Source organism: Struthio camelus, unplaced genomic scaffold, assembly GCF_040807025.1.
Source record: "Struthio camelus isolate bStrCam1 unplaced genomic scaffold, bStrCam1.hap1 HAP1_SCAFFOLD_48, whole genome shotgun sequence".
Taxonomy (NCBI): Eukaryota; Metazoa; Chordata; class Aves; order Struthioniformes; family Struthionidae; genus Struthio; species Struthio camelus.
This window is the reverse complement of record NW_027182705.1, coordinates 749,706-768,905: the sequence shown is the minus strand read 5'-3', so window position 1 is coordinate 768,905 and position 19,200 is coordinate 749,706. Positions and strand designations below refer to the sequence as shown.

General features: G+C 57.5%; 1 protein-coding gene across 1 annotated transcript; it reads left to right on the top strand.

Moving 5' to 3' along the window:
* The first annotated feature begins 704 nt into the window (after positions 1 to 704).
* Positions 705 to 18,647, top strand: LOC138065202 (olfactory receptor 14C36-like). The gene is made up of 4 exons (XM_068929415.1): positions 705 to 1,607; positions 11,203 to 11,380; positions 16,170 to 16,325; positions 18,451 to 18,647. Exons 1-4 carry the CDS (start codon positions 705 to 707, stop codon positions 18,645 to 18,647), a joined length of 1,434 nt encoding a protein of 477 aa, XP_068785516.1.
* Positions 18,648 to 19,200: the final 553 nt, after the last annotated feature.

The following is a 19,200-nucleotide window of genomic DNA, read 5'->3' as shown; positions in this document are numbered from 1 at the left end:
TCTCCCACCCAGCAGAGGAAGGGGGAATGAGCTGACTCAGGAGATGCCACCTTTAAGACCCTTCACCCTCCCGGGGGGTGTGCAGCCGAGCTGTGTGCTGCCCTCCAGAAGGGCCCAGCTCTTGTGTGGGACATCTGTGATAGCGTAATGTCCCACGCAGAAGCCGCAGAGGGGTGCTAAGGAGATGGAAGTGCTGCTGGGGGTGGCTGTGTGTGGGCAGATGAAAAAGCATAGTGGAGATGTGGAGACCAGTGTGCTGGCTGTGTCCTAGGGCACAGGGAGAGCTGGTGCCTCTCAGGGCTCACTAGTCTTCACCCTGGGAGCCACGGAAAGGCTGCCTAGTCCAGCCCTGCAGAGCAGACAAAGAAGCAAACAATCCCCCCAGCACGGAAGCTGTTGCTTTTGTGCTCCAAATGCCTCCAAACTGCATGTGAAGATGCTCAACAGACTTCCTACACTCCAGCAGCACCGACCTCTCTGCAGCCTGCAGGCACACGTCCCGGCTCCTCATGGCTCACGCAGCCAGCCCAAGCTGGAGCTGCAGACAGGGAGCTGAGTGAAGGTCCTGCCAAGGAGAAAAGCAGTCTCTGTGTGTGGGGGGGGGGGTGTGTGAGAAAGGGAAAGAGCTGTGAACAGAGGAGTCTCTCCTGACTTGTCCCTGTCTTTTCCTCCTGGCACAGTCCCACGGGCCTGCAGGGAACAACATGTCCAACAGCAGCTCCCTCAACGAGTTCCTCCTCCTGGCATTTGCGGACACACGGCAGCTGCAGCTCTTACACTTCGTGCTCTTCCTGGGTATCTACCTGGCTGCCCTGCTGGGCAACGGCTTCATCACCGCCATAGCCTGTGACCACCGCCTCCACACCCCCATGGACTTCTTCCTCTTTAATCTCTCCCTCCTCGACGTGGCCTCCATCTCCACCACTGTCCCCACATCCATGGCCAATTCCCTCACAAACACCACGACCATCTCCTACTCGGGATGTGCTGCCCAGGTCTTAAGTTTTGCCATTTTCATTTTGGCTGAGTATTCCCTTCTCACTGTCATGGCTTATGACCGCTACGTTGCCATCTGCAGACCCCTGCACTACGGGACCCTCCTGGGTGGCAGCAGAGCTTGTGTCCAAATGGCAGCAGCTGCCTGGGGCAGCAGCCTTCTCAATGCTCTCCTGCACACTGCCAACACCTTTTCCATACCTCTCTGCCAAGGCAATGCTGTGGGGCAGTTCTTCTGTGAGATCCCCCACATCCTCAAGCTCTCCTGCTCACACTCCCACCTCCGGGAAGTTGGGGTGGTTGTGATTACGACCTGTTTAATCTTGGGGTGTTTCGTTTTCATTGTGCTGTCCTACGTGCAGATCTTCAGAGCTGTGCTGAGGATCCCCTCAGAGCAGGGCCGGCACAAAGCCTTCTCCATGTGCCTCCCTCACCTGGCCGTGGTCTCCCTCTTTGTCAGCACTGGCATGTGTGCCTACTTGAAGCTCCCTTCCATCTCCTCCCCATCCCTGGATCTGGTGGTGGCTGTTCTGTATGCAGTAGTGCCTCCAGCAGTGAACCCCCTCATCTACAGCCTGAGGAACAAGGAGCTCAAGGATGCCCTGAGGAAAGTGATTCAGTGGGTACAATGTGGGCACCAATAACCATCCCATGTGCACCCACTCATCATTCACAGGGCGTTTGGCATCAGGGCTCTCTGTTGTTCTTTTCTTGTTTGTCTTCCTTTTCTGATACATTCCCATTAAAAGAGAAAATTTTTGGTTTGTGCCACTTCTCAGGAATCTCATTTGAATCTGAGCCAGAGACCGTGGTGAAGCAGGAAGCCAGGTGTCTCCCTTCCTCCGCAGAGATGGGGGAACCTCAGAGTCTGAGCTCCCTCGGATGCCCCTAGTGCAATGAGGGGAGTTTCCCTTTGCAGGGTCTCTTTTGGCACTGACACCAAGGGCGCTCAGGGGCATACAGCCAGGCTCAGACAAGTACAGACAGGGTGAGACTGTGGGTCCTGTGTCCCTTAGGAGAGCTCAGCTCCCCTGGCCACAGGCAGGGTGGGATCTCACAGCCCTCTCCTGCAAGGGTGGCAGCCAGCTGTCCCCGCGGGCTCCTCCCTTCCCTCTGCAGCGCTCCAATGCTCGCAGGGGAGCAGGAGTGGAGGGGAAGAGGGTCTGGATGCTGGCTGTGGGGACAGACCCTGTGCTCCTCACAACCTTCCCATCACAGCCACAGTGGGCATTTCCTGGCTGCAGCCTTGCATGGCAGCTGCAGCTTTCCTGGAGACACATCCACCAACAGCAGCAGGACTTTAGTATTTCCCTAATAAAAGGGGATCTCCTGTGTGACACGCCTGAAGTCTGGCCTTTCTTCACAAGATGGAGTCCCAAATACTCCCAAGGGAGTGCACCACTAAAGGGCCCACTGCTGTGCTTGGGAACTCCATGGGAGCCGGGGGGTGAGCTCAGAGTCCCCGTGTGATCTGTTAGGGACCAAAGACTGAATTTGGGGCTCAGTTCTCGGTGTCCAGTGCCCGCAGAGATGGGGAATGGTCTCTGAATTGCCTGCCTGGGGCAGTCCCTCAGGTGACAGTGCTGATGAGAGATGCCCGTCCATCTGGAGGGGCATCGGAGCCCTCAGGAGAGCTCAGGGGATCTCCAGCAGGGGATCTCCTTTCCCCTGACCTGGGGAAAGGCTCTTTGGGCAGCAGGGACGTTGCAGGAGCAAAGCAGGGCAGCAGTCCGCGATGGAAAAGGAGAAGGAGCATCAGGTTCCTGGGGGCCCCAGCTCGGGGCAGGCGGCTCTGTCGCTGGGGCAGCAGGAGCTGCGGAGGGGCTGCAGGGCCAGGGCTGTCGTGCTGTGCTGGGCAGCGGGGTGGGCATGGAGGGGCTGCAGCCGAACCACCACAGCGCCCTGCCCAGCACCGAGGAGACCCATAGACACTTTCTGCAGAGGTTTCTTGAGAGACATGGCAGGGTCTCAGATTTGCAAATGTTTCCATTTTTGCTAATTTCCAGGAGTTTTTACACTCTTGCCTGCCCTCCTGGATGGAGGAGGGAAGGCAGGAGGGAGGTTAGCAGCGGTGGAGAGAGGGCGGGAGGGAGGGAAGGCAGGAGGGAGGGGAAACAGGAGGGAGGGGAGGCAGGAGGAGGGAGGCAGCGGTGGAGGGCGGGTGGGAGGGGAGGCTGCCCATGATGACCTCAGAGAGCAGTCTGGGGGGTTTCCCAGGAGGGGGTTGCCGTACAGCCTGGGAGAGAGAAACCCTGTGGCTTAGTCCCCACCCCAAGCCTGAACCCTCCCGGCACACCCGCGCAGGAGCGCTGGTGAGCCCAGAGAGCCAGCTCACTTGGTCACCCGGGCAAGCTGCTGTGGCATTACCCACCTCCTCCTCTACCAGGCTCTTGCGTGTCATGTCCTCTGGGGCAGGGCTCAAGCAGTTCTGGGCAGTACAACCTGCTGAGGTCTTGCTAGTGGTGGCTCCTCCTTCCGCAGAGCTAGCTCTGCTCAGACTTGCTGAGGGCGCAGTCCATGCCCATGCCCAGGTGGCTTAGGAAGGTATTGAGCAGTGTCAGAGCCAGGAGGGCCCCCCGAGGAACGCTGCTTGTGAGCTACTGCTCGTTGGAGTTTGAGGCATGAAGCAGCAGCCTTGGAGCTTGTCACTCTGGCCAGTGTGCACACAGCTGGTGGTGCCTCTGCCCAGTGCAGGTCTTGCCAGCTCGTCAGCCCCTTGGCTCTTGGCTCCCAGCTGCTCAGGCCAGCATCTTCTCAGGCGCTCTGTGTCCAGCTGGTGCTTGGGCTCTTCCTTGTCACTTGGGTCCTCCTCAGGGCAGTGGGGTCTCCAGGGAGAGCAGGGCTGCCATGACTGCCTCGGTCCCCATGCTGCCTTTGCCCTGTCCCCCACGCCACACAGTCACAGAATCACAGTGTGGTTGAGGTGGGAAGGGACCTCTGGAGATCCTCTAGTGCAACCCCCCTGCTCAAGAAGGGTCACCTAGCGCATGTTGCCCAGAATCATGTCCTGGCAGCCTCTGAATAGCTCTAAGGGTGGAGAGTCCACAACCTCTGTGGGCAATTTGTTCCAGTGCTCAGTCTCCATCACAATAAAGCCGTTTTTCCTCCTGTTGAGACAGAGCTTCCTGTGTTTCAGTTTGTGCCTGTTGCCTCTCATCTTCTCACTGGGCACCACGGAGAAGTCTGGCCTTGTCCTCTTGACATCCTCCCTTCAGATACTTCTACACGTTGACAAGCTCCCCTCAGTCTTCTCTTCTCCAGGCTGAAGAGTTCTAGCTGCCTCAGCCTTTTGTTGTAGGAGAGCTGTGCCAGTCCCTTCATCATCTTCGTAGCCCTCTGGTGGACTCGCTCCAGGAGCTCCCTGTCTCTCTGGTAATGGGGAGCCCAGAAGTGGACACAGTGCTCCAGATGTGGCCTCGCCAGGGCTGAGGAGAGGGGCAGAATCACCTCCCTCCACCTGCTGGCAACACTCTGCCTAATGCAGCCCAGGATCCCCTGGGCCCTCCTGGCCACAAGGCCGCATTGCTGCCTCATGGTCCACCCGTTGTCCCCCAGCACTCCCAGGTCCTTCTCCAGCTTTCCAGCAGCTGCAGACTGAGTCAGGGGTTTTGGGTTGCCTCCAGCCTCACAGGCTCAGCACACCTGGGCCCTGCTGCTCACCTTCACTCCTTGCGCTGCCACCACACGGATCGCAGGGCAGGCTGTGTGGCCCAGCGTTGCCCCCTGTGACTCAGCGCCATCTTGTCCCCACTCCCAGCCTAGTGCTGCTGGCCCTGGTGGCTGCCCATGTCTACGTGGAGAGAGGCCTTACAAGAGAAGCCCCACACATGGCCAAGCCTGGCCCCCCCAGTAGTGGGCCCTTGGGTGAGGGTGCAGGTGCCTGGGCCTTCTGAGGGAGATTGTGTGATGAAGTACAGGAAGCCTGGAGGCCCTGGTGCCCTGGGGACACAGAGGTCAGTGGGTGATGCAGGGCGGAGTGGGGGGACCATCTGCCTGGCTTCCCTGCCCTCTGGGGTGTTACAGGAGTGCCTGGATGCTGGAGTTCCCTGCAGGGTGATGAGGCCTAGGGGTTGGAGGGTGTGTTGGGGGGCAGTGGGGCAGCTGCTTGCTTGCTAGGTTGTGTGGGGTCACGGGGCTGCGCGGACTCCAGGGCTCCTGACGCTGTGTCCCAGCAGCTGGATTAGGGAAGCCTTTGTGGCCCTTAGTGGATGACACCGTTGTCCCCTTCTAGCCCTTGCTGCTTGCTGTGTCTCAGGCTCTGAGGAGGGAGCAGGGGGAGGCTCGCAGCACAGATGGGCAGGGCCACTCTAAGGTGCTTGTTGCCTCAGGCCCAGGGCCTGTGCCTGCCCAAAGGCAGTAGGAACCTTCTGGTCATCTCAGCCAAGAGCGGTTTTTCCTGCCCTGGCTGCCTCGACAGTCTTGTTTCCAGGAGCTACCAGGAGCACGTAGCTCACGTCATAGCACATCACCACCGAGCAACCTCAGACCTGCGTGTGGCGATCCCACACCAGAAATGACACTCATCTGCCAGGATGTAAACCCTGCATTTCCATGTCTGGTGTGTCTGTGGAATTAGCAACAACACTAGCAGGACGAAGCAGAAAGACAGAGGTGTTTGGGGGGACAAGAGGGTTTCCAGATCAGTGTACCAGAAAGCGGCTGTAAGGTTGCAGCTACTCTAAAGATGGTCAACGATATAGCCTTCAGAAAGGAGGGCATCCTTTGGAGAAAGCGCAGCAACATGACCAGGGACAGTGTGGGCACTCCAGGGCTGAGTCCAGGTCACAAGGTCAGGCCAGGTTACTCAGGGTTTTATCCAGGCTGTTGCCTTTCATTGCTGCCAGGGCACACTGCTGGCTCACATTCAGTTGGTGTGCACGGAGACGCCAGGTCCTTTGCAGCAGAGCTGCTCCCCAGCCAGCCAGTCCCCAGCCTGCACCGTCTGCAGGGGGTCCTTCCTGCCCAGCTGCAGGACTTTGCCTTTGTCCTGGTGCAACTTCTCTCACTCGGGAGTCACTTTGCAAAGGTCTAGTGCGTTTCTGCCCAAGGAAGGGGAATTATGGAGGATCATTCCCAGGCAGGGGAGGCCAGTGCGGATTGTCCCCTTCCAACAAGGGAGAGCAAAGGAGATGAGATACGGAGCTGCTCCCTGGGCATCTCCCAGGATGCTGCACAGCAGGACTGTCTTGTGATCCCCCGTGGACAAATGCTCAGTCTCTTTCCAGAGGAGCATCTTGGCAGGTACTGCAGATGATGTGCAGTTTCCAGTGGCTCCTGAAAGTCTCTCCCCAGCTCTGCTGCAGAGTGTCTGGGTTGGTTAAAGAAGTAGCAGGGTCACTGTATGATGTGACCAACACTCCAGATGGGCAGTGTCCAGGGTGAGTAGCAGGTACTGCAGTATGTACAGCTGGTGGAGCCTAGAGAGCGACCCGGCTCTCCTCATGGTGAACTCCTCCTTTGGGTCAGCTGAACTGCTCTGCAGGCTCCATGGAAATGCATGGCTCCATGGAAAGGTTCCGATGGCCCAAGAATATGGTGTAGGTTCAGGTGGCCAAGGGAACCTGCCCCACCACCCCTCTGGCCCACAGCTGAGGCTCAGGCAGGATGTGGGGGTCTCAGAATTGCTCCATCACAGCTGGCAGACACCCACACACATGACTTGGACCAAGCCTGGAACCTCAGCCATCACCGGGGGTTTGGGTGTGAGCCGCTGACTCCCCCCTCCATCCCTAGTGCTTGTCGTGGCAGCTCAGGCAAGGCCTTGCATGCAGGCAGCTCTTTTGGGCACCCCGAAACTGAGGCCAGAGGAAGCCCACCTCCAGTGGGTTTGGGGCATGCGTGGGAGGGAGCTGAATCCCCCTCCCGACCAAGGCCTTCTGAGCGGAGATCAAACACCTGCATTTCCTCCTCTGAATCACTGCCCCACGCAGGGGAAATGACCCCCTCTCGGCCACTCTCTGCGTCTCCTGGCCAGCAATGGGACAGGAAGAGCAGGAGGCAGAGGGGAGCAGGTCCAGCCCTCTCCACCTCTGTCGCCTGAGGGGATCAAGCACCCTGCTGAAATCAGTCTCTCTCCACAGCGCCGAGAGGGACTGCAGGGGATTATTGCAGCTGCCAGAGCCTTTCCCAGAAGGGAGCCTGCTGCCCCTCAGGAGCTGCCAGCCTTGGAGCCCCAGGACAATCTCGAGGCGGCAGAGAAAGTCACGCCTTTGGCTGGGCCTCTGCTCCTGAGCGGGGCCAGGCTCCGGGGACCGAGGGAGCTGCTGGCAACCGGGCAGCACAGCCCCGAGACAGCTGTGGGCAGGAGCAGCTCCTCTGCCAAGAGCAGCGGGGCTCCGGGCACTGCCTGCTGCTGCTGACGGGAGATGAGGCGAGAGGGAGAGAAGTGAGAGGCAGTGTGGAGTGGGAGGAGAGAGGAGAGCTCCTTGTGGGGGAAATCTGCACAGCCCTTTGCATGGTAAGTCTCTGGCAGCAGGGCAACGCTGCCGAGGTTCCTGGAGGGGTCTTCTGCACCCACCCCATCCCATGACTGATAGGGATTTTAAGGATCGCTCTTGCAGCTTCTGCATTGTGGAGGAGGAGGAGGAGGAGATGCTTCAGAGCAGGATGTCCTGCCATACCGTCAGAGGCAGAGGGCATCCTGCTGCCTTCTCCCAGGGACACAGCCGGGGTGTGAAGCTGGGCTGTGCACCCAGGTCTGCCCAGGTTCATCAGTCAGAGTGGTGTCCCTGCACCCCAGGGTGCTGTGTGCCCGGGGCACTGACTGCCGCCTCCGCGGGTCAGCACCCAGCCTGCCCGGGGAGCTCCCCACAGCACTGCAGGGGAGAAGCTCTGGGTGAGAGGGGTTTCCCCCAGCAGGGCAGGTTCATCCTCCTGTCGAGAGGGTGCTGCGTGGAGCAGGGCTGCCCACAGCTCCAGCTCTCCAGGAGGACCTTTTGAGAGTGGGGTTTTCAAGAGGGCTCGCCTCTGCATGGTGGGAGTGGAAATGCAGCAGTCAGGTTGAGGCAAGAAACTAAGCCTGGTCACCACCACGCTGAGGGGTGACTAGGTTTGCAAGGACCCACAGCAATTGCCCACACAAGCCCTCAGCCTGCAGACAGCACCCACTTCACCTTGCCATCACTGTTCTCGGCCAGCCCCAGCATGCAGACCCTTTCCCCCCAGCAAGCCCCCTGCAGCTTTCCTCTCCCACCCAGCAGAGGAAGGGGGAATGAGCTGACTCAGGAGATGCCACCTTTAAGACCCTTCACCCTCCCGGGGGGTGTGCAGCCGAGCTGTGTGCTGCCCTCCAGAAGGGCCCAGCTCTTGTGTGGGACATCTGTGATAGCGTAATGTCCCACGCAGAAGCCGCAGAGGGGTGCTAAGGAGATGGAAGTGCTGCTGGGGGTGGCTGTGTGTGGGCAGATGAAAAAACATAGTGGAGATGTGGAGACCAGTGTGCTGGCTGTGTCCTAGGGCACAGGGAGAGCTGGTGCCTCTCAGGGCTCACTAGTCTTCACCCTGGGAGCCACGGAAAGGCTGCCTAGTCCAGCCCTGCAGAGCAGACAAAGAAGCAAACAGTCCCCCCAGCACAGAAGCTGTTGCTTTTGTGCTCCAAATGCCTCCAAACTGCATGTGAAGATGTTCAACAGACTTCCTACACTCCAGCAGCACCGACCCCTCTGCAGCCTGCAGGCACACGTCCCGGCTCCTCATGGCGCACGCAGCCAGCCCAAGCTGGAGCTGCAGACAGGGAGCTGAGTGAAGGTCCTGCCGAGGAGAAAAGCAGTCTCTGTGTGTGCGTGCACGTGTGTGTGTGTGTGTGTGTGTTGGGGGGTGTGTGTGAGAAAGGGAAAGAGCTGTGAACAGAGGAGTCTCTCCTGACTTGTCCCTGTCTTTTCCTCCTGGCACAGTCCCACGGGCCTGCAGGGAACAACATGTACAACAGCAGCTCCCTCAACGAGTTCCTCCTCCTGGCATTCGCGGACACGCGGCAGCTGCAGCTCTTGCACTTCGCACTCTTCCTGGGCATCTACCTGGCTGCCCTGCTGGCCAACGGCCTCATCATCACCACCATAGCCTGCCACCACCGCCTCCACACCCCCATGGACTTCTTCCTCTTTAATCTCTCCCTCCTCGACGTAGGCTCCATCTCCACCACTGTCCCCACATCCATGGCCAATTCCCTCACAAACACCACGACCATCTCCTACTCGGGATGCGCTGCCCAGGTCTTAAGTTTTGCCATTTTCATTTTGGCTAAGTATTCCCTTCTCACTGTCATGGCTTATGACCGCTACGTTGCCATCTGCAGACCCCTGCACTACGGGACCCTCCTGAGCAGCAGGATGGCAGCAGCTGCCTGGGGCAGCGGTTTTCTCAATGCTCTCCTGCACACTGCCAGCACCTTTTCCATACCTCTCTGCCAAGGCAATGCTGTGGGGCACTTCTTCTGTGAGATCCCCCACATCCTCAAGCTCTCCTGCTCACATTCCTACCTCCGGGAAGTTGGGGTTGTTGTGATTACGACCTGTTTAGGCTTTGGGTGTTTCGTTTTCATTGTGCTGTCCTACGTGCAGATCTTCACAGCTGTGCTGAGGATCCCCTCCGAGCAGGGCCGGCACAAAGCCTTCTCCATGTGCCTCCCTCACCTGGCCGTGGTCTCCCTCTTTGTCAGCACTGTCCTGTTTGCCTACTTGAAGCTCCCTTCCATCTCCTCCCCATCCCTGGATGTGGTGGTGGCTGTTCTGTATGCGGTGGTGCCTCCAGCAGTGAACCCCCTCATCTACAGCCTGAGGAACAAGGAGCTCAAGGATGCTCTGAAGAAACTCATTCAATGGGTACAATGTGGGCACCAATAACTGTCCCATGTGCTTCATCATCTCATCATTCCCAGGGGGTTTTTGGTCAAGGCTATGAATTGCTCATTTCACTCTCTCTTACTTTTCGGTATTATGTTCATTTTGAAAGGAAAATGTTTGGGTTCATCCTCTTCCTCCTCCTTTTCTCCTCTCCTGAATCGGACTGAGAGACCATGTTGAAGCAGGAAGCCAGGTGTCTCCCTTCCTCCGCAGAGATGGGGGATCCTCAGAGCCCGCTAGTCTGAGCTCCCTCAGGTGCCCCCAGTGCAATGAGGGGAGTTTCCCTTTGCAGGGTCTCTTTTGGCACTGACACCAAGGGCACTCAGGGGCACACAGTCAGGCTCGGACAAGTACAGACAGGGTGAGACTGTGGGTCCCGCGTCCCTTAGGAGAGCTCAGCTCCCCTGGCCACAGGCAGGGTGGGATCTCACAGCCCTCTCCTGCAAGGGTGGCAGCCAGCTGTTCCCGCGGGCTCCTCCCTTCCCTCTGCTGCGCTCCAATGCTCACAGAGGAGCAGGAGTGGAGGGGAAGAGGGTCTGGATGCTGGCTGTGGGGACAGACCCTGTGCTCCTCACAACCTTCCCACCACAGCCACAGCAGGCATTTCCTGGCTGCAGCCTTGCGTGGCAGCTGCAGCTTTCCTGGAGACACGTCCACCAACAGCAGCAGGACTTCTTCTTTTCAGGGCTGCTCTCCTCCCCTCCACACTGTCCTGCTGTGCTCTGATGTGTGCTGATGGCCCAGGAGTTCTCATAATCCAGTGCTGGCAGGGTTGTGTTTCCATGCGCATGTGTCCTGTGACTACAGGCAGGACCAGGCAATGGGAACCCTGCTGAATTCCCTGTCTCTGTAACTCTCCCCTTCCCCCATCTTTCCTGCTGGCCAGCACATCTGCTGAGGGCCAATCAGGCAGCTGCAGTGCAAGGGCCCTCACAATCCACACTGCAGCCATGTCCCCTTTGCCTGCCTCGTCCCATCCTCCCACCCACTTCTCATCTCTGCTGGGAGGAGTGGTGTTGTCATGCTGCCCTTGTCCTCCCAATAGCTCCTGCCAGAATCTAGCCAAGGAGGTTCCTGTACAAGAGGTGACCTCATCATCAACACTGCCAACGTGTCACCTTCACCTGCCTCTCCCTCACCCACCTTCTGAGTCATCCTCTCTTCCGGACCCCCACTTCCAAAATCCCTGCTACATCCCCTTCACTGACACCTTCCCCTCCCCTGTCCCTGGATCCTTCCTGGATCTTCAGGATCACCATCATCCAGGCACACAGACACTCCCACCTGACATGCAGGGGGTTGAGCAGCACTTGGCAGGAGACCTGCATGGAGGGATGCTCTGACTTATGAGTTCAGACTCAAGAAGGAAGTTCCCAGAGGGTGGAAGAGGGAAGAGGTTCCCCAGGAGGCAGACAGAGACATTGCCTGTGAATGCAGGGATGGAGCTGGGAGAGACAAAGCTCAGCTGGAGCTGGAGCTGGAGCTGGAGCTGGAGCTGGAGCTGGAGGTTGCAAGGGCGCTGGAGGGCAACCCGAAGGTCTTCTGTCAGAACGCTGGCAGCACAAGGAAGGCAGCTAAGGAAAATGTGCTCTCACTGCTCAGTGCAGCAGGGGACATAGTGACAAAGACAGGGCAAAGGCAGAAGAGCTCATTGTCTCTTCTACCTCGTGTGCTACTGCTAAGATCTGCCCTCAGGCCCCCCCCCCCCCCCCCCCGATCCTCAAGGCTCTTTGTGCCTGTGTGACATTGCTCTTGGTTGTCTTTGAAATGTGAGCATGGTCAGGGAGGTTTCTGATATCTGCCGAGGTCCCCAGGTCTCTTAGCATATCTGTGGTAGAGAGGCTTGACCCACAGTTGAAGAGGATTCAGCTGGGGAGCCCTTGTGCCAAGTGAGCACGCACAAGCCCATGGGACAGAGCACACTCTCATCATGGCTGTGGATCATGCGTAATGGGGACGAGCCCCTGAGTGACCTCATCTAGTTCCCTCAACACCGAGCAGGGGATTGGTCCAGGTGACGTCCTGAGGTCTTGTCCACCCTGAGTGCTGCGATTCAGGGAATCTTTTCCTGGAGAGCTCTGTAAAGAGAGAGGAGGCAGAGCAGGAAGAAAGGAGAGAGAGGCAGGGGAGAGAGGAAAAATGTCAGATTAAATACAGTAGTTCCTCGGAACAAAGTTTCTCCATTCAGAGTGGTGGTGGGAAAGGTATTGTGATGAAGAACTATGTATATATATGTAAATATAGACTTTCCTATACAAGTGCATACATATGGTGCTGCCAATAAGAAAGAAAAGAAAAACTCATTATAATTGTGAAAGTATGTTGGAATTTCTGAAAATGAAGATTAGTTCCAGTTTCTGCTTGGAGTGATTTTTTGACTAGTTGTCACCTTAAGACAAGAAGTCCACATTCAGGCCTTGATTCCTTTACCCCCATAGAGGGGCTGTTGCTGCCAGGGACGCCTTGTGTAGCTGTGTTGCCGTGTGGTGCTAGGAAATGCAACCTAGGATTTCACTGACCATGAGGGGAACGAAAAGAGTGTGTGGCTAGGTGCTTATGGAGTCCTTTAAGACATCACTGTAACACAGCTGTGTGTCTTTGCAGCTGGTTCTCTAAGGGAAGCAGGTGGGACTTGGGGCACAGGAGCTGTAACGCTCAGCTACAGAGGCAAGGGGAAAAGGGTTCGATGTTAACAAGAGCGAAGTAGGTCCCCAGGGGCTGATGGGAGAGCTGGCCGGGCTGGGGAGGGGAGGAGGAAGGTTGTCCACACATGTCCCGTACCAGAAATCCTGCCTTTCCTACACATCCAGGTGTCATCAGGAGACCCTCTGAATCAGGAGGAATCCAGCAATGTGGATAACAGGGATTCTCCAAGCTGAAACAAGAAGAAAACTGTGAAAGACAACATGCGATTTTTTTTTGTTGTTGCTGATGGAAATGTTCCTCTTGTAAGTGCCCTCCTGAGAGCTCTCCACTTAGCCTCACCAGAACTGAGAGCTGACGAAAATGCTGGGGAGTGGCCTGGCTTGTGAGGGCTTCTGGCCTTTGAATCCCTCCTTGAGTGTATGTGGTGCTGAGTCCATGAACCTCAGACAATGAGAGGGAACTGAGAAAAAACACTCAAGAAGTTCAAGTCAGAATTAAATCCCAAGTTTCGGGGAGTGTTAATGGGTCCCCCTGAGGACCATTCCCAACAAAGCCTCCCCAGGGGCGGATGAGAGCAGAAAGGTGGAGGCACTTGTTGCAGGTTGGCAAAGGAAATGTGCAGGTGGCTGTGACACCAAGTCACCCTTGCTGTGTGTTATCCTACAGCGTGGGCCAGCACTGACACCCAGCTCCTGGGTGGGGTGGTGCTTTCGCTCCGACTTGGCTCAGGGATCTTTGTAGGGGGCAGGGTGAGGGTGGGGGTGTGCAAGGCTTCGTGCAGGATGGGACAGCACCTCCTGGGCTCTGTGGCGGGGTGGGGAGGTAATGAGGACCTGGGGCCTTCAGGAAACAGCATCTCCTTGGCCTCAGTGGCAGACACCTGCCAAAGCCAAGAGCACCAAGACCTCCGTCCTGTCGGAGGCTTTCAGCCTTGGCAGTGCCCTCGGTCGTCTCCACCCCAGGCTGCCCTCTGCTGTCCCACTCCTGTGGCTGTGTCCCTGCAGCCTGTAGACACACAACCTGCTTCCCCACTGTGCTCTCCCCCAGCCATCTCACCACCCTTACTGATGGCTCTCTGCCCTCGCTTGCTTTTCATCCAGACACAAAGCCAGGGGTTCCCCACCGACTCCCTCTGAGTGTCCTGTTGAACCACAGCACAAGTGACAGTCCAGTTCCCAAAAGTTCAGCCTGAACTTCTCATAATCCATTTATCTTTCATTTCTTTCTCCTTCTCTTGCTATTTCCTATTACGTAGAATAATCTCCATCACCTCTGAAACTGCCCTTCAAGCACTCACAGGCTCCTACTGGAATGCCCTTAGTCTCCCCTTCACCAGGCTAAAGAAGGCCACATCCCTCAGCCTCTCCATACAGGCCTTGTGCTTCAGGACCCTTCCCCCATCTTGGGAGCCCTCCCCTGGACCCTCTCCAGGTCCTCCCCTTTCCTCCAGCACTGGGCACACCACACGGGGACACACTCTTCCAGATGTGGCCACACCTGTGCTGAGTCAAGGGGGATGAGAACTGCCCTTGCCTGGGGGGCCATGGTCTTCCTGAAGCAATTCATTCTGCAGCTGCCCTGAGTTGTGGTCAACATGCACTGCTGGCTCCTCTGGCATCCCTCGTCATGTCCAGGCCCTTCTCCTCAGGGTCACTCCTCTGACGGTCAGCTCTCAGCCTGTCCTGATGCACAGGGGTTTCTGCTCCCCCAGTGCAGGACTGGCCACTTTTCCTTGCACAACCTCTGTTGACCAAATCCCCAAGTTCTCAAGGCTGGAGCTTCTTTGGGTCAGCTGTAAAGGTCTGTGCACTGATGGCTCATCTCTCATGGCAGTGCCTATCACAGATAACAGCATGAGGAACTGGAAGCATCTCAGAGAAGCCAAAGGAGGGTAGAAAGCAAGCAAAGCCAGGGCCAATGAGGACAGGATAAATAGGGGGGATTGCTTGTATGGGGCGGGGGGATCAGAATGGTCAAAGAGAAGAGCTTGTCAGGTGGAAGAGGGGACAATGCGGCAAAAGGTGAAGCCAAAGAAATATCAGAGCTCACTGCGGACACCTGCCCTGAATGTGAATGACTCTGAGTGGAGCAGGACAAGAAACATGCAGTTGATCTCCCTCCTTCCTGCCCTCCCCTCCTTCCTTCCCTCCTCCTTCTTCCTTCCCTCCTCCCCTCCTTCCTGCCCTCCCCTTCCTTCCCTCCTCCTCCTTCCTTCCTCCCCTCCTTCCTGCCCTCCCCTTCCTTCCCTCCTCCTTCCTTCTCTCCCCCTTCCTTCCCTCCCTCCTTCCTTCCCTCCCTTCTTCCTTCCCTCCCTCCTCCCTTCCCTCTCCCTCCTTCTTTCCCTCCCTCTCTCCCTCCTGCCTTCCCTCCCCCCCGCCTTCCCTATCCCTCCTTCCTTCCCTCCCCTCCTTCCTTCCCTCTCAGCTGCAGAGGGGCTGCCAGCAGCCCTGTGCCTGCTGCTCTCCACCCTCCACCTCCCACCACGGTGCCCCTTGGCCCCCCTGCAGCCACCACACAGCTCAGCCCGGTCTCCCTGGGGGCCGCAGACATTTGTGGCATCCCAGCAGTGTTGAGGCTCCTGTCTGCGTCCCACCCCTGCGCTGCCTCCGCCCTGCTGCCCGGCACCCGGCCCCATGGCACCGTTGTGCAGGCACCGCACAGCATAGGCTGCCTTCAGGAGTGGGGAGACGTCCCCCCACCATGGCCCCCCAACAGCCCTCGGTGCCCTGCCCTCCACGGCCCTCCTGCTTTGCAGCCCCCCACTCATCCCCAGCCCCTGCCCAGCCCACCTTGAGCAAAGCAAACCGCCCTGCTCCAGGGTCTGCTGGGCTCTGGGCCTGGAGCGAGGCCGGGCAGGGTTGGCCATCCCACCAGACAGGGGCTGAGCCCAGCAGGAAGATGGAGCGGGTCACATGCAAGGATGTGCATGGTCCTCACCAGCACCGTGGGGAAAGGCAGTGCTGGAAACGGCTGCTACAAGGGGTCTGTGAGGAGTTTCCTGGGGAAGTTTCTCCTCTCCGTTCACACAACAACAAGCTGGGCTGGATCTTTGCCCCGAGGCACCCTGCTTCAGGGTCTCCATGGACAGGAGGATGGTCTAGAGGCCCAGTAGACACTCCCAGGACCTCCTCTGCATGCTCCCTGCTCGCCCTGTAGAGGCTCCAGCAGAGGCCTCATTCTCCTAGGGCTCACAGCTGGATGCCCAGTCCTCCAGCTGGGTGCAGAGCCCTGTCTGGAGGTGACTTTTGGGGTAATGTCCAGCACGCGGCCTGGGGGAGATTGTCTCAAGACTGTGGGCTGGAGATAGGGCCTGAGGGTCAGCAGCAAACTGATCTGGCTGCTGGGTCCTGCTTCCATCAATGCAAGCTCTGACACAGGGTCCCAGCCTTCCTTTTGGTGACACGGGTCAGGAGTGATGATGACACTGTGAGCAGGGTACATGGAGAACATTAATCCTTCTTCAGCCTCTTCCTCGGCCATGTGTGGGGCCAGGACAGCAAGGACTTCTGCCTCTGCACCATGAGTTCACTTTAGTGTAGCCACAGTGTGACCATTGTCTTGGATTAAATGTCAGCATTTTTCTCTCCAACACCATTGCAAGCCCAGCTCCACTTCCTTCTGATGTCTCCTCATCCCTCCTCTGATCTCACTAACTGTTCCTGCACCCCCTCCCCTGCTCTCCCGCAGGGTCTCAAGCTGGCAGTACTGCTCTGGAGAGTGAGCAGACGGTGGGGCCACAGGGCCACGGGGGTGACTCTGCACTGGCCATGCTGGTGCGGGTGGGAAGCAGACCCAACCGAATGGGGATCATGGCCTGTAACCCCTCCAGGGATCCAGCACATGGTATTTCATTAACGATGGCATGAATCACTCTCCACTCTCCCTTCCCTGGGCCAGCTGGGTCCCCACTGCCTCTCTGGTGACTGCAGAGTCCTCCTGTGCCTGTGGATACCTGCGTTTTGTGGTTTCCCTTTAAGGGACTCCACCTTGGAGGACTTCTCATTTTGGGAGGCTCCTCTCGCTGCCCACCCCAGGCACACGCTGTCCCAGGAGAGCCCCTGTGCTCTCCTGGCACCTCCAGCTTCCCCTCCAGAAGGAGGCACATCTGACCCTGTGCCTGAACCTGTGCGACAGCCCCGGCTATGTACAACAGTGACAATCCCTCATCTCCCCTGGCACTGGACACTGAGGGGGGACTCCTCAATCCTAAATCCCTTGGTGTCTAAGAGATCATAACCGAATGATGAGCTTTTGGCTCCTGACCCCATGGACAAGGCTGCCCAGCAGGCCCTTGTGGGCTGCACTCCTTGGGCCTATACTTGACACCAGCTTTGGAAGAAGCACCCAGCCTTCAGACATGGCCCTGGCGAGAACTGCCTTTATTACCAAGATACTGTGAGGGAGCCAGCTCTGACCCACCAGGTGAGACATCGCATTAAAACTGGGGTGAATTGCAAGCATTTATGTAGGAAAATGATAACAAAAAATTTCATCATCATCATCATCATCATCATAGTAACAGTAGTAATAATAAAAATAAAGTGAACAACCAAAACTGAGTCCTGGTTTGGGATACACTGGGATTCAGTGGTGGAGAGGAAAGGAAATTTTAGCACTGCTGAAAAATGTCCATGCAATCACTTTCCTCAGGGCATCCTTGAGCTCCTTGTTCCTCAGGCTGTAGATGAGGGGGTTCACTGCTCGAGGCACCACTGCGTACAGAACAGCCACCACCACATCCAGGGAGGGGGAGGAGAGGGAAGGGGGCTTCAGGTAGGCACACATGCCAGTGCTGACAAACAGGGCGACCACGGCCAGGTGAGGGAGGCACATGGAGAAGGCTTTGTGCCGGCCCTGCTCGGAGGGGATCCTCAGGACTGCTTTGAAGATCTGCACGTAGGACAGCACAATGAAAACAAAACACCCAAACAGTAAAGAAACACTAACCACAACCACCCCAACTTCCCGGAGGTGGGAGTGTGAGCAGGAGAGCTTGAGGATGTGGGGGATCTCACAGAAGAACTGCCCCACAGCATTGCCTTGGCAGAGAGGTATGGAAAAGGTGTTGGCAGTGTGCAGGAGAGCATTGAGAAGGCTGCTGCCCCAGGCAGCTGCTGCCATTTGGACACAAGCTCTGCTGCCACCCAGGAGGGTCCCGTAGTGCAGGGGTCTGCAGATGGCAACGTAGCGGTCATAGGCCGTGACTGTGAGAAGAGAAAACTCTCCTCCAAACAAGAAGGAAACCAGGAAGACCTGGGCAGCACATCCTGAGTAGGAGATGGTCGTGGTGTTTGTGAGGGAATTGGCCATGGATGTGGGGACAGTGGTGGAGATGGAGCCTACGTCGAGGAGGGAGAGATTAAAGAGGAAGAAGTACATGGGGTGTGGAGGCGGTGGTGGCAGGCTATGGTGGTGATGATGAGGCCGTTGGCCAGCAGGGCAGCCAGGTAGATGCCCAGGAAGAGTGCGAAGTGCAAGAACTGCAGCTGCCGTGTGTCCGCGAATGCCAGGAGGAGGAACTCAGTGAAGGAGCTGCTGTTGTACATTGTGCTCTCTCCGTGTTTGGGGGAACTAAGAAATTAGGAGAGACTTTTCAAAAAACCACAAAACTTTCCAGCTCCCATCCCACCCCCTGTACTGCCTCTCCCTTTACGGACAGCAGCTGTGTGCAGTTTCCTTCCTTGAGCTCCCCTGTGCACTGGCGGAGTGTGCTGTGAGGAGCAGGGGCCTCTGCCCATGGGCTCCAGGGCAGTCCGTCCGTCCTGCTGTAGGGCAGTGGGGACATGGGAGTGGGGCTGACTAGCTCTGACAGTCACAAGGTCTGTCAGGTGAAAGCCACTGGGCAGGTGGAAGGAATATTTCAGCATCTTCACCACCAGTTCTGAAGAATGAGGGTTGAGGAGCAGAGCTTTAGGGATTTCTTCCTAATGTTTATTGTCTGTGAGATGCCCCTGTGCCCTCTGGGCAGTCTTCCTCAAAAGGCAGAAAGTCTCAGCATTTCTGCTGGGACTCCTGAGAAAGACCAATTCCCTGTCCCCTCATGCAGCGGGAGGACAGCTTGTCTGTCTACTCGTCCTGGTCCCTCCTGTCCTGTGCTCGCAGCTCTTTGAGCTGCAGGATGGTCACTCTCATCTGTTGCCGGAGAAAGTATCCAGCCCCTGCTGAGAGCAGACGAGCCCAGGTCCCAAGTGCACGTCTCCAACCTTCTCTCCCTTCCTCAGGGCACCAGAGCGACGTCTCCACACTCCCCTTCTAGCCAAGCACACACAGGGCTCTTTTCAGCTGCCCACATACAGCTTCCCAACACCATCTCCATACGCCCAGCATCTCTGAAGACTCTTCACCCCTCCCTCACACAGCACGGAGATGGTGGTATGAGGCAGCGGTGCCCTTCTGGAGGGCAGCCCCAAGCCTGCCACGACACCACAGGGAAATGGTGCAAGGACTGTTAGGACTGCAGATGGGCTCTCCTTCTGGGACAGTCAGCTCCACTCCCCTCCCCACCCACTGCATGTCCTGGAGCTGCACCGGTCACAAGGGGGCTGCGGACACCTCACTCCCAAGCAGAGACCTCCGTGGCACAACTCTCCGGGCAGGTGTCTGAGCTGCAGCTGAAAACCCACCACCCCCAGGGAGCCCGAGAGAAGAACAAGGGCAGCACGGAGAGGAGGGGAAACAAGGAGCAACGCCACAATCCTGCTGCCACGGGAGGCAAGGA

Bases quoted from the DNA above. Each gene is read 5' to 3' on its own strand.
- LOC138065202 (XM_068929415.1), top strand. From the start codon at position 705: ATGTCCAACAGCAGCTCCCTCAACGAGTTCCTCCTCCTGGCATTTGCG. The intron at 11,381-16,169 runs GTCAGAACGCTG...GCTCTCCCGCAG, and splicing joins GGGCAACCCGAAGGTCTTCT to GGTCTCAAGCTGGCAGTACT. The intron at 16,326-18,450 runs GTATTTCATTAA...CCCTCTGGGCAG, and splicing joins CTCCAGGGATCCAGCACATG to TCTTCCTCAAAAGGCAGAAA.